Source organism: Tiliqua scincoides, chromosome 3 (assembly GCF_035046505.1).
Source record: "Tiliqua scincoides isolate rTilSci1 chromosome 3, rTilSci1.hap2, whole genome shotgun sequence".
NCBI classification, from domain to species: Eukaryota; Metazoa; Chordata; class Lepidosauria; order Squamata; family Scincidae; genus Tiliqua; species Tiliqua scincoides.
Genome location: NC_089823.1, coordinates 230,435,681 through 230,450,790, shown reverse-complemented (window position 1 = coordinate 230,450,790; position 15,110 = coordinate 230,435,681). Strand labels below are relative to the sequence as shown.

Below are 15,110 nucleotides of genomic sequence, written 5' to 3'. Positions count from 1 at the left end.
TTTAAGAATACAATGGCTCAACAGTTCTCTACAGTTTTAACCACACTTTTAAAAGGCTCAAACTACACACAACAAGAAAAGACAACATTTCTTTTCCTAAATAGCAGCTTTGGGAAGGCCCAACCAGGATCAGAACCACGGAACTGCATTGCGGTCCCAATCCAGACTGGGACCTCCTGTGACTGCAGAGAAGAAATGGTGCATTCAGACCTGCACTTAGTTTGACTCTGAATACAAGTACGAAAATGTGGTTAAAGGGTACTATTTTTTTCTGAATTAAAAATGGAAGCACAACTCATTCTCCCATCTCTACCCAGAGCAGTGACTCACAAGTGACCTCTTCTAAGGGCACATCATTCTGATGTGTACACCCTAACTGCAATCAGATCATTCACTCACTGCAGGCACTTATAAAAATCACCTTCTTTCATAGGAGCCAAGCCAGAGCCTCAGAATCATATTTATCTAAATGTTTTATTTTATTACTATGGTACACTAGCAATTCTAGGTTTCCAAACACCTGTTTTCATATCATTCCAGTATGTACATGCAACAGTGTACCTAATTTCATGGCAGCAAATTTGATTGCTGTTGCTTAATGAAACCAGACTGTGCTGTCCCGCTGGTGCCAAATTCTGGAGCAGTGACCAATGTAGCAAGTAAGCTCCCACCGGGCTCCCACACAGGGGCAGGGATGAAGCAGAACAGGGGCAGGGAGAGGTGTAACAGGGTGGGGGAAAGCAGAGAGAGGGGATCGGTGGCTCTGGCCAATGCCAAATTCTATTCCCCCTCCTGGGTCTGAAAGTCAACACGGGGTTTTTATTTTGCTGGCCCAAATCCAAGTCACCCCACTGAGCAGGCTGGGGCTCGACACAGGGAAAAGGGACAAATATTTCCTTACTTTATGGAGACCTCTAGCCAGCTCATTCTCCACGCTAGATACAACGTGGGCCATCAGGCACCAATGCGATGCGCTGGTTAGGATTTGGGTGTCTGAACAGCTTGTGGTAGATCAAACCCAAAGGTCCATCTATGCCAACACTGTGATTAAGAGTGGTCAACCAGATGCTCCAGGGAAGCACACAAGCAGCAGAAAACAGAGAAACAGAACAGCCGTCCTTTGCTGCTTGCCCCCAGCTTCTAGCAATCCTGAAGCACGATATTTCCAAATATTGAGGTTGCACTAGTCTATCAGAGGCTAATAGTCATTGACAGAGATTTTGTCCATGAATGTATCCAGCCTCCTTAAAATTATTCAGTGCAAACTCAAAATGACTGTCTACAGGACTTCCAGGAAGCAATACTAAAGCTCACATCTGATGGACAAATTCATCATTACATACAAATCTTCTTACTACTCGACTACTCTGTTTCTGTTCATTTCAGAGAGTTTCAGGAGAGGCAGGCAGACCAGGGCATAATGTAGCCCATCACCTAGTTTTCTCTGGGTCACATTCCATAGATCAAAGCCTCTCAAATGGGATACTAAGGTATTGTTCAGTCAGCAAGGGGAAATGGGGGGGGGGCGGTTTAACCCCTCCAGAGTTTGAATGTGTGAAATTCTGAACTGCAGTTTAGGCTTCTGCATTTGTCTCTGCAGAACATGCAAAAAAAAAAGGAAAAGAGGAACAAAAAAGGCCATCTAGAAATAACAAAGCACAGCCAGTACATTGCGATTCTAATGCGTCACCACTTCCAAAAACAGAGCAATTGCCACCAAGAATAACAGAAACCGTTAAGCCATTTGGAATCGCCCATTTCAATGGATGCTTTAAAAAGAAAATTAGGAGACGTTCTCAAATGGCAATTAGAGAAGGACGCAGGAAAAGTTAGTTGAGTGCAGGCCAGTTACCCATTGGACCAATAAGGAATTCGTCCCTAATGGTCCCCCTGCAGGCTGTGCCAAACTAACACTTGGCAGGCACTCCCTGACGCTGTGGACTGTCCTTGGCCAACTGGTTGCCTGCAAGGTCTCATTTCAACTCCGGTCAGCCATTTTGCTAGCTCCAGGGAGCAGGAAGCCTAGTTCTGGTTGCTAGGTGACCACAGGCTTGCTCTCCTTAACCAAAAGCCAAATTTCAGGAACTAAGAGGAGAACATGACTATGTGATGCTCTGGGAGGATGGATGGAAGGAAACAAGCCTTACATGCAGTGTGGGATAAAGGCAATGTGGGTGTTTGCAGAGAGTACAGAGCCAAGTACTATTCAAGGCACAAGAATGTCAAAGGTTCTTTCACTGATCATAAAACTGGTTTTGGATCAACTCCTGGAATTCAGATTCACGACACTCAACACAGAGATGATTTCTAGGTTTCCAGTGAAACCTAGAGGTATAATCTCAGAGGTATAATCTCTGCTTAGTTGCCCAATGCCTCAACAACACCCTGCTGCCTCCCACTCACCCGCCTCGCGCCCACCGGCCCACCCCCTGCCCCCACACTCCCTCCCCACCCCAAAATGCCTCCTTCCTGCCCCCAGACCCCCCGCAGTGGCCTGACTTGGCTGGCACAGGCTTACCTCTTGCACCAGCCCAATGGGGCTTGGGTCAGCGTCCAGAGGCCGGCGCACGACCAAGCCTTGGCCTCCCTTCTCCAAAGGTGACGTAAAAGTGCTTTAGGGCAGTTTCACGACACCATTGGGCCTGCACAAGGAACCCTCAGTTGCCTTCCTAACTGCCATCTTGTCCTGTATTTACTGAAGTTCCTAGTTGTGCTTTAATGTTCTTGAAATCTGCAGCCCAAAAAGATTGGTTAATTCATTTGAATTAAAGCAGTGGTTTCCAAACTTTTTCAACTGGCAGCTCCCTTGACCTACTGGGCCATTGACTGTGGCTTCCCACTAGGGCTACAATCCTATGCATTGGTATCGGGCGATTAGGTTTTTGCAAGGATTCCACAGCTCCCCGGTTGGTTTCCACGGCTCACAGTCTGGGAAGTACTGAACCAAAGTGTTCAGTCCAGCCCCTACACTGAGCTCTCTTGCCCACAGTCTGTGACCCCTAAAGTTCCTCTGCGTAGACGCCACACAAAATCCCTAGTTCCTATGTGAGATTTTTATCCCTACCCTCCCTTTTCCAAAGCCCCTTCACAGAGACAGAAGAGGCTGGCCAGAAAGAGAGTTGCAACCTAACATCACAAGTACAAAAATGTAGGTAAGTCTGCAATACAGCTGCAATCCTGCACTCAATTACATACATGTAAGTAACACTGATTTCTCCAGACTGATGCACATGTAAACCGGGCTCAGGTTCACATCCCAATCAAGCACCAATACATTCCTAACGTCAAATAGCAAAAAAAAAAAAAAAAAAAGTTTGATAGAAACCTACTGCACTCCTAATTCATTCAGTTTTCGGAGAGAACAAAGGCCCAGCGATCAAGGCAAGCAAAGGGCAACAGAAGAGTCAGGAATTTGATTTCAAACTTCTTCCTCAACCTTGAGGCCTCACACTATCTACTGTTTATTTCTTTCCTCAAGTCCTTCAGCCATACAGAGGTTCAGGGTTCATTAATGCATGCAAAGCATTATTAGAACACAAATGGGTGCAGAGAGAAAGGAAAGACATTATTCCAAAGAATTCTCAAGGCATTCACAGGAATCCCTTTATTGGTTGCAAGCTTATAATGAAAACAGAAAAAAAAAATTTTTATGCCATTTTTCCCCATCAGGTGAATGTCATTTTAATCTACATGAAAGAAAATTCAACATACAAAAGCCAGTGAATTTCAAAAACACGCATGCACCTGAGTTAGTCAGAAGAAGGAGGTGAAAGCAGCTCTTTACAATACCTAAAAATAGCTTGGTGTTTCTCCTTTTTGGTAAAGCTCCACCAGATGCCCCTGTAACCTTCTGGAAAGAAAGGAAAAAAAGGAGAGAAAAAAGGAAGAACAAATGTTAAAAGTCTAACTCGTGCCACTAAAAGAAACACATAACACTTATATGTGCTGAGTGACCCCTGACCAGGGGAAAAAAGTGCTCCAGTTAGCCCACAGGAAATGATCTACTGTGAAAACTGAACTGCTGCACTCATTGCTTGGAGATGGGTTTGTTCCCATCTCACTAGGTTGTTGTAAAGGTATATTTGAAGTGCAGAATTATATAGCTGATAGAACAGTCAGCCCTTTTTTTCTAGGGGGCCTGGATGCAAAGGAGAACAGGACTGTAACAGGCTGGCAGAAGAGGGAATTTTGATTTCTGCAACTTCTAAGGGTCCAATCCTATCCAACTTTCCAGTGCTGATGCAGCCATACCAGTGGGGCATGGGCTGCATCCTGCAGCAGCGGGGGAGGTAGTCACGGAGGCCTCCTCAAGGTAAGGGAACGTTTGTTCACTTACCTCCGGGTTACTGTGCAGCTGCATCAGCAGTGGAAAGTTGGACAGGATTGGGCCCTTCTCTCCTGTTAAAAGTACCTTTTTCTTCTTTGCTTCCCAAGACATGTTAGAAAAAGCCGGTGCAGTTTGTTCTCAAACTTGAATGAGTAACCAGTTAGAATTCCGTTTCTGAGATTCTTTCCAGGAAAGTCATGGAATGTATTCTATACCATAAACTTCAACTGATTTGCAGTAACAGTCATTCCCCCCTTCCCAAGGAATTGTGGAAAGTGTAATTCTGCAAAGGAGGAGATGGACAGGAAAGCTAAGGATCTGTAATAAAATAATCAGCACTCTCAATTATTTTTCCCATTAAACTTTGACGAAAGCTACACCAGATGAACTGGTATATCTTTATTATAGCATGGATATGCACAGATGCTCTACAGGCATGAGGCTTGGGTGCAAACCTATTAACCCATCAACCTTTGTAAGGTATTATCACACTTTGTTGCCATAAATGCTCACAGGTTATGCTAATCCTTCCAAAAGTTCAGGAGGGGTAAAGTCTAGCAGGGGTGGGCAAACTTTCAACTTTAGGGATCCTGAACTTTAAACAATTGTGTAGGAGAGAGAATTTCAGCAGGTGCAGCTTGTCATCTCACACCTGTGAGATTGTGTAGGAGAAAGAATTTCTGTGAGACAATAAGCTGCACCTGCTGAAATGATCTCTCCTACACAATTGTTAAAGGTCCAGGATCCCTAAAGTTTGCCCACCCTGGTCTAAATAATCAGAAATGCAGTTATTAACATTACGGTAACAGATAAGTACAAAATGAAGAAAATTTAAAGAGGCAGCCATACAAAAAGCACAAAAACAGCTTACAATATTTGCACTGAAAGATGCTTTCTTCCTCTTATCAAGACATATAACTCAGGGGTACCCAAATGCTGGCCCTGGGGCCACTTGTGGCCCTCAGGGACTCCCAATTCGGCCTGCAGAGAGCCCCCAATGAGCCCCTGGCCCTCTGGAGACTTGCTGGAGCCCATGCTGGCCTGACACAGCTGCTCTCAGCATGAGGATGACTGTTCGACCACTTGCGTGAGCTGTGGGACGAGGGTTCCCTCCACTGCTTGCTGTTTCATATCTGTGATGCAGCAGTGGCGGCAAAGGAAAGGTTGGCCTTGCTTTGTGCAAGGCCTTTTATAGGCCTTGAGCTACTGCAAGACCTTCATTCATTCATATAAGTTCCATCTCTAATAAATTCATTTATGTAAATTTGTTCAAATTTTAAATGTAAATTAATTCTTTTTTTTCCTGGCCCCCAACACAGTGTCAGAGAGATGATGTGGCCCTCCTGCCAAAATGCTTGGACACCCTTGATATAACTGATCCTCTCACCACTACACCTCTGTGTTGCTACACTTGTCAGTAAACTTTTGTCCACAGCACTTTCCAAGAAAGTGGACTTCCTTCAGGTCAGCCTGCATCTTATGATTAAGCAAAAGTTACTTGCCTCCTCAAGCACTAGAGAACAATACAAAAAAAACCAAACAACAAGAGACAATGCACGCTTATAGGTGGGCAGGGGCAGAAGAAGACTACAAAAAACCAATTTAAGAGGCAAGTCCCAAACCACAACACCATATCACTAGTAAGCATACCATCTGTGATTTTATGGGGCACACAGAATCAGGTATATGATCCAGAACTGGGATTCTAAAAAATATGAACTTGGAGGCTGAAGTGAGTTGAAAGAGATTTTTTTTTTTTACAGCTTACAATTAGTCCTTGTATGTATGAAAGCACCCAGAAACATGGAGACATTTCCCAAATGTATGTATGGAATTGAGTCTCTGTATCTACATGGTTATCCAGTTTCCCCTACTCTTGCACACATACTTGTTCTCGCTAATGCTGATCTCTCTTTTCCTACAAACAAAACTTATCTTGTTAAGAATGCATTTAAATTTCTCCTAAAAAGCTAAACAGACTCAGAATAATTTAGGTTTTGTTTATTAAAATACTGGGGTTATAATTAGTTGCTGTTGTGGGACAGCAACCCCAAACAAGGAATTCAAGTCACACATCCTCAGTGACTCTCCCAAGTCATTGGGTTTTGTGATGGAGCACTGTTGCTAGAGATCTGTTATTTACATAATCCCAGGATAAGAGAAGTGAGTCAAGTGCTCCTATTTATGGTTCACTCTCTTTCAACTCACTTCAACTTCCAGTTCACCCTTCCAACATGTAAATAAAGATCAGGGCACTCTGATATACTTTAGGAACATAAAAACTCCCACATGTCCACAGCACACTAATCATATTTTCTCTACCATTTGAAGGGGAGATGACCATACATGAACATGTCAGAAACATGCCCTGGTGCCTTGGTTAATCACTGCTCCTAAACGCACTTTTCTTTTGCAGAACAACAAAAGAGAGGTGACAAAACACATAACAGAAACGCGAGAACACATCTTTTTCTGAAAGATAAGATGTAGCTCTCAAAGACTGCCTTGGTTCAGTAGTTGATGCCACAGGCTGACCATGTAAACATGCACTTCAAATAGAGAGCTAGCATGCTGTTTCTAGAGAACTAGGCAGACAAAATAAGTGAAAGGCTGGGCATACCAACTTCTGTTAAGGCAGGAGCACACAAATTCTGAAGTCACCAAAATTCAGCACAAGGCAGATTGGAAACCCATCAACAATTTAACTAGATGGAGACAGCAAAGTTGATAACCAATGTAAGTATTTTAAATACATTCAGATGATGGTCTAATCACAAAATTCTTAACAAATTCTCTCTCACACACACCCCTATTATCCAACAGAGATCTGGATTTCATGGCTCATTAACTAAAGTCTGTATTTTTCTGTAGTTGTGGCCAATGAAACCAACATTAAGCATCTTTGTAAAAATAAAGAAGCAAATCCATTAAAATTTGATACATTTGATTTGACTCAGATGGGGGAGCACAACATTTAGAACCCTTTTGGTACATAATTCAAACAGTGTTGTTCACATAATCTGATAGCAAAAGACCATGCAGATCAGAACAGCTGTATCAACTTTCACTTATCATTGGGAAAGCAGTTATAATAAGACCCCATTGCCTGGGAGGGTTGAAGAGTTTAAATGTTCTTGGTAGTCCCTGCTGCTGGCCAAGCAGTCCTCAGGGTAGACATATAATCAACACCTTATGCAACCTACTGGGAAATTTTCCATAAAACAAGATGAGCCACTGCCAACTCTAAAGCAAAATATTTACGCAGAGGATGGTTGCCCAACGCCTGCTTTGCAAGCCACCACTGCTCCTCTTCCCCCTCAGCTTACTCACTTCCTTCTGTCAAAACAATCCCAGTGTTATCCTAGGAACTTATCCAAGTCTAAAGAGTTGGGAAAGATAGCCTCCATACTGATATGGATAGCCTTACTGATAGAGTGATAGCCTCCACACTGTGACTCTGTGTTTCCAGCAATTCAGGATTATAGAAACTCCTGAAGTTTTTTAATGTGAAGTGGGATAGAGAGTTATCACAGTAAGGTGCTACCTTTTCCAAAGGAAGCACAGCTGGGCGCTAGGGCAGCTACAAGCGCCTATGTTCTCTGCTTCCCCCATTCTTTTCCTCTTTACAATCAAAAGACAAAGATCTATTTTTAAACAGTGTGGGAAGTTTTATGAGTAGTAAACAGCAGGAAGAAAGGATGGATGCATAAATGCAATTTGACAGCTATTACTCTAACTCAGTTAGGCAACCACACAAGAAGTCATGGCATATTGGACAACTGCTCAAAACTGAATTTATCAAGGTATAATGCACACGAGCAGCAGAACCGATGAAAAACAGCCAACAGAGTTATCTTAGCACATCCTGGGCTTGCATGAAGAACAAGCTTTCAGTTGTGAAAATGACTCTTCACAGAGCACCCTGTACGTATTGATGACTGCATTAAAGCTTGGCGTTTAGCACCTGATGCAGAACTGAACACTCAAGCAGTCTCAGAACCCAGAAGGGAGCAGAACAGAACCATATTCAGGGCTTCTGGACAATAGCAAAACTAATGACAAATATCTGTGATGTAATTATATATAAATGTTCCTCAGGTAACCTCTCGAGCCCATCCACTCAAGCCAACACCAACACAGGATACAAAGAAACCACAGGGTAAACGTGGTATGTGCCCTCCAATCATGGCCTGACACAGCCTACCTCTGAACAATTCAGTAAGTATAATTCACTGTAAGGTGACCTAGTCACACCTGAAACAGGTAGACAAATGTTTCAGCGGGTCATGAATGTCCTTCCTGTTTTGATCTTTTAAGGCAGGGGTGTTAAACTCATTTCATACAATGGGCGGAATAGCATTCATGGTGCCTGCAGTGGCCAGAAGTGATGTCATTAAGCAGGAAGTGATGTCATAAAGTAGGTCATGATCAGAAATAAGAACTTCTTTCCTCAGGAATTCATTAGTTGCAAATGACAGAAGAGAAAAGTTGCAAATCTTGATCATATTTTCAGGATATGGGATAGACCAATTATCATGTGGGCTGCCCTTTCAGCAGTGACACCTCAGCATAGCTTATCAGCTGAGGCACAGCTGAGCTGATGGTGGTGCTGAAAGAGCCTGAGGACTGAATAAAGAGCTTCCAGGGACCACATCTGGCTCATGGGCCTTATGTTTGACATCCCTGTTTTATGGTTTGAATGTGTCTATTCTTTTTAAAAAGCCCTCCAAGGTGGTGATGATCATCGTAACTTAATAAAGCAAAAGCCACCAAGTGCAATGTTTTGTTTTAAAACCCAGAAAGCAAGTCTCCATCAGGGAGCTTGCAGATACCGATGAACTGAAGCCACAGTATTTAAGCTGCGCAGCTACACAGCTCAAACACCATTGACACTTAGCTCTGCACAGCTCAAAGTTCTGTGTTCCTGGAAGTTTGGAGATGATGTTTGGTGTCATCGCTGAGCATATGGAATGCCGAGGAGCTGCCAAAGAGCAAGGAAAGGGATCTGTGCAATGGTGTAGAGCCAAATCCTATGCATATCTACCCAGAATTAAGTCCCCTTATTAGTCAATGGGGCTTACTCCCAGAAAAGTGTAGATAGGATTGGGCTCTTAGTGGGCATACTGGCCACAGTGTTAAACTTCAGCATGCTTAGCACAATGGTTAATCCATTGTACTGAGAACCAGCAAAGAATAAACATCTCAGGCTTAATTTCTGTTTCTATGCAGTTACACTTACTGCAAAATACACAGCTTCACATTTTATCATTTCAAGTATGCCAATACCACAAGGTAGTTTGCCTAGAAATACTCCTTATCCTAATCAAGGATATGAGGCTGTGTTATATTTTCAGAAATCTTTAATCCCTCTACCTCTTCCCCTTGCCATGCTTTGCCACTCTAGTGCAGACCGCTCTCAAAAAGGATGGCACTCATAGCACATCTCTTTTAAGGTGTAATGCATAACTCCTTTAACTGCAAGTAAAAAATGTCACTTCATAGAGTCTACTCACATGTGGTTCGTATTATGCAGAGCTCACATACAGTAAGGGAGTTCCATCAGGAAACCCAAGAAGGTTCCAAGGGATGACAGGATTCCTGAGAACATGGTTTGAAAACCATGGTACAGGCAGAAAACCATGAGCTTGCTATCCCTCCAAGAAATATTCCTTCCCTCCTTTCTCACAACTTGGCTACTGATTTCCTCTTCTAGCCCCCACCCCAATATGCCACAAACTTACAGTATGATCTCACCACATACAATGAATCGAGACTGCTTCACCGCTTTCTGATATAAGAAAAAGCATTCACACCACACTGAGGAAAGTTTGTACCACACAGTATGTGACTAAAGGAGCCACTGTCAATGGCAGCTTTCTGACAGGCATATCTAAGCTCCAAAATGAACTCAAAATGCCTTTCACAAAGCATGTTTTTTTCAGGCAAATATTAATTCTCACTAAGAGGAAAATACTGGAGAAGCAGCCGTCAAATGCGTTGCCCTACATGGTGTTTACCTCCTTTATGTGCCGTTTCAAATGCAAGTACACACATTGTCCCGTCTTCCGATAATGTCTTTCCACATGTTCTCTTCCAAATCCCAGGAAAGTAGTCATGCACACATACAGGCCCCCTTCAGAATCCTGAAAAGCAACAGAGAGTACAGTTACAATATCAAACAAACCCAACAGAACCCTTGAGCATGGCAAATTAGCCCTGCATAAAACCTATGAACCTGCAGCAGCCTGGTTGAAAAGGCTAAAGAGCAGAGAAAGCATTTTTTCACTGTGCACCTACAACACAAATTTGCAACTTGAAGGCTGAGTGTGTAAAAATTTACAAGTGCAGTCACTTTTTTAAGTTTTATTTGGAATGCAAGTCTAAACATTAAGATACACAAAGTACCTCTGTGGCATTATAAAACTTTTAATACCAATTCATATTTCCTTCCAGTATAATTAAATGCCAACTGGTCCTCTAGATGTGACCCACTCTACTAATAAAGTCTTGCTGAGGTACAAAAAACACCACCCCCATCTCAGTAAACCCTGCACAGAGACAGGATGGCTAAACTTATTCTTTAGCCAGCCAAGCTAGCCAAGTCACATCTGAGACCAATGGCTTGTTGCTTCTTTATTAATAATTAGAATTGCACTATTATTATTATTATTATTATTATTATTATTATTATTATTAACAACAGTATTTATATACTGCTTTTCAACAAAAAGTTCACCAAGTAGTTACAGAAAAAATCAAATAACTATTTGTTAAACAAACAACTTCATATTTATAGCACAACCACCCTCCAAAAAACCCAGAGGTTTATGAACAAAAAAAGTCAAAGCAAAATGTGTTAACTGCACATACTGGAATAGGTCCCAAAGAAGACAGGTACTGAGAAGACTGCAAACCAAGCCCTACAAAGAATGATTCAAAGAGCTTAGTACATTTTCTCCAGTACATAAGAACATAAGAACAGCCCCACTGGATCAGGCCATAGGCCCATCTAGTCCTGTATCAAGTACAGGCCCATCCTGTATCTCACAGCGGCCCACCAAATGCCCCAGGGAGCACACCTGATAACAAGAGACCTGCAAGGCCTCCTGGGAATTGTAGTTTAAGAACATAAGAACAGCCCCACTGGATCAGGCCACAGGCCCATCTAGTCCAGCTTCCTGTATCTCACAGCAGCCCACCAAATGCCCCAGGGAGCACTTGGTAAACTGGTAGACTGGAGAAGTCCAAAGAGAGACACGATAGCCATCTTCAAGGACCTGAAGGACTGATACACAGAAGGAGCAGACAGGACTAGAACCAATGGGCTGAAACTACAGGAAAGTGGATTTAGATGAAACATATGGGAGGCTTTTTAAGAGCTACCAAACACTGGACTAGTTTGCCTCATGTAGCAATGGGCTCTCCCTCATTGAAGGTTCTCAAGTGCAGGCGGGACAACCATCTGTCAGGGATGGTTTAAAAAGGGAACAAGGGGGGACCCGGGAAATTATAGGCCAGTCAGCCTAACATCTATACCGGCCTCATCAAAGATAGAATCTCAAAGCCCATAGATGAACAGGCCTTGCTGAGGGAGAATCAGCATGACTTCTGTAAGGGTAAGTCTTGCCTCACGAAACTTTTAGAATTCTTTGAAAAGGTCAGCAGGCATGAGGATGTGGGAGAACCCGTGGACATTATATATCTGGACTTTCAGAAGGCGTTCGACACGGTCCCTCACCAAAGGCTACTGAAAAAACTCCATAGTCAGGGAATTAGAGGGCAGGTCCGCTCCTGGATTGAGACCTGGTTGAAGACCAGGAAACAGAGAGTGGATGTCAATGGGCAATTTTCACAATAGAGAGAGGTGAAAAGCGGTGTGCCCCAAGGATCCCTCCTGGGACTGGTGCTTTTCAACCTCTTCATAAATGACCTGGAGACAGGGGTGAGCAGGTTGGTGGCTAAGTTTGCAGACAACATCAAACTTTTCCAAGTGGTGAAGACCAGACGTGATTGTGAGGCGCTCTAGAAGGATTTCTCCAAACTGGCAGAATGGGCAGCAAAATGGCAGATGCGTTTCAATGTCAGTAAGTGTAAAGTCATGCACACTGGGGTAAAAAATCAAAATTTCACACATAGGCTAATGGGTTATGAGCTGTCTGTGACAGATCAGGAGAGAGATCTTGGGGTGGTGGTGGACAGGTCATAAGAACATAAGAACAGCCCCACTGGATCAGGACATAGGCCCCTCTAGGGCAGGAGGTCTGGTGTAGGGCAGGAGGTCTGGTCTAGAGGTTAGAGCCTCCGTCTGCCTGAAGATAACATCCACAAGGTAGCCAGTTCGAGGCCACCGGCATCGTGCGACCTTGAAGCAGCTGACAAGCTGAAGCCGAGCCATTCCATCTGCTCTGAGCATGGGAGGATGGAGGCCAGAATGTGAAGCCAGATCGGAACGAAACACCTTGAATGTAGTGGTTCTTGAAAGAAAGAACCTTCTTTCAAAATTGTAAAAATCCCTATTTAATAAGGGATTTAAATAAAAAAGCCTGCCTATGTAAACCGCCTTGAATAAAGTCTTGAATAAAGACCAAGAAAGGCGGTATATAAATACCTGTTGTTATTATTATTATTATTATTATTATTATTAGTCCAGCTTCCTGTATCTCACAGCGGCCCACCAAATGCCCCAGGGAGCACACCAGATAACAAGAAACCTCATCCTGGTGCCCTCCCTTGCATCTGGCATTCTGACATAACCCATTTCTAAAATCAGGAGGTTGCGCATACACATCATGGCTTGTAACCCATAATGGATTTTTCCTCCAGAAACTTGTCCAATCCCCTTTTAAAGGCATCCAGGCCAGTCGCCATCACCACATCCTGTGGCAAAGAGTTCCAAAGACCAATCACACGCTGAGTAAAGAAATATTTTCTTTTGTCTGTTCTAACTCTCCCAACACTCAATTTTAGTGGATGTCCCCTGGTTCTGGTGTTATGTGAGAGTGTAAAGAGCATCTCCCTATCCACTCTGTCCATCCCCTGCATAATTTTGTATGTCTCAATCATGCCCCCCCTCAGGCTTTTCTAGGCTAAAGAGGCCCAAACACCGTAGCCTTTCCTCGTAAGGAAGGTGCCCCAGCCCCGTAATCATCTTAGTCACTCTCTTTTGCACCTTTTCCATTTCCACTATGTCTTTTTTGAGATGTGGTGACCAGAACTGGACACAATATGCCAGGTGTGGCCTTACCATCGATTTGTACAACGGCATTATAATATTAGCCGTTTTGTTCTCAATACTCTTCCTAATGATCCCAAGCACAGAATTGGCCTTCTTCACTGCCGCCGCACATTGGGTCGACACTTTCATCGACCTGTCCACCACCACCCCAAGATCTCTCTCCTGATCTGTCACAGACAGCTCGGAACCCATAAGCCTATATGTGAAGTTTTTATTTTTTGCCCCAATGTGCATGACTTTACACTTACTGACATTGAAGCGCATCTGCCAGGTCGATGAAAGTGGTCGATGAACTGGGAAGCAACTCCTACTTCTTCTCTAGCACAGTGAATCTCAACCTAGGGTACATGCTGGAACCTTTAGGGGTACTTGAAAAAGAATTGAATAATGGTGGGAAAAGGCAGGTCCGTATTAGAATGCCTTGAGGATCTAATATGAGGGTACAATTTATAGAAATGGGTTGCTAAGGTGTACCCAAGTGCAAAAAGTTTTGGAACCACTGCTCTAGCACTATTCTGTCTACTGCCTCTACAATGCATGGACGTGTGGTAGGTGGGGAGCAAGGTGAGGCAGAGCCTCCCCACCCACCACACATCCCTGCTACAATGAACTGTCACAGTTTCATGGTTTGTGTTCCACGTATTACACTTCTATAGACACAAGAGATACCCACGCAATTTTGGAAGATTTCTTGGCAGTCTCTTTCTCAAGAAGGAGAACACCAAGAGCTCAAAAAGGCACTGACCCATAGGCCTTAAGTAGGCTGGCTAAGGGTCTCAACTTATCTCAGTGGTCATATCCAGACGTGAGGTCAATATCCCTTCCCCTAGAACTCCATCAAAATCTGAACCACACCTGTCATGTCTGGACTGGCTTTTAACAGTTATTTTTATTCCTATATTTTAATCTGTAATTTAATTGAGGTTTTTTGTTTGTTTGTTTTTGTTAGATTACTCTTTTCATGAAACTGTTACTCATCCTGACTGTTGGTAAGAAGTGGGATAGAAATGAAATGTCACAGAGCTGGTATGGTTTAAGATACATTTATTTTTTATGGCCAACTACAACCTTGGACAGCAGCTAATTTTCCTGACAGGTCATTTGAGGAAGGGCCAAGCCCACAATCCAATTTGCCCCCACAATCTGCTTTTAAGTTTTAAAAGAGACAAGACCTGCTGCCAAATAACTAGGAAGGTCAAACACTTCCCTTCAGGGGCAAAATTTGAAATAGGGGCCTCCAGTAGCCAATCTCTAGTCTACAATATTACAGGGAAAGATATAACCAGCACTGATTCCTAGATAGCCACTCACAGATGTATTACATGGTCAATATTTCATTACAGTTCATTCTGATTAATTGAAGACCAACAGAAGACATGCATCTAAACCCAAGTACTTGGTGCCTGCCTAAGAGCAAAGGCCATAAAAATGACATGCATAATTTGAAGCCACAGATCCAAAAACCACATTTTCCACTGAACCATTTCATCAACTCACCCTTAACTGATCCATGGAGTCCAATTCTCCAAAACTAAAACAGACCCATGT

General features: G+C 43.2%; 1 protein-coding gene across 4 annotated transcripts in view; it reads right to left on the bottom strand.

Moving 5' to 3' along the window:
* USP13 (ubiquitin specific peptidase 13) overlaps positions 1-15,110 on the bottom strand; it is an 88,229-nt gene that overhangs the window by 63,805 nt on the left and 9,314 nt on the right. For all 4 annotated transcript variants that reach the window (XM_066622433.1, XM_066622434.1, XM_066622435.1 and 1 more), the window contains exons 2-3: positions 10,345-10,470; positions 3,790-3,850 (exon numbers count right to left, since the gene is read on the bottom strand). In XM_066622433.1, coding sequence (XP_066478530.1) covers positions 3,790-3,850; positions 10,345-10,470 — 187 coding nt within the window. The remainder of the gene's footprint in view (positions 1-3,789; positions 3,851-10,344; positions 10,471-15,110) is intronic.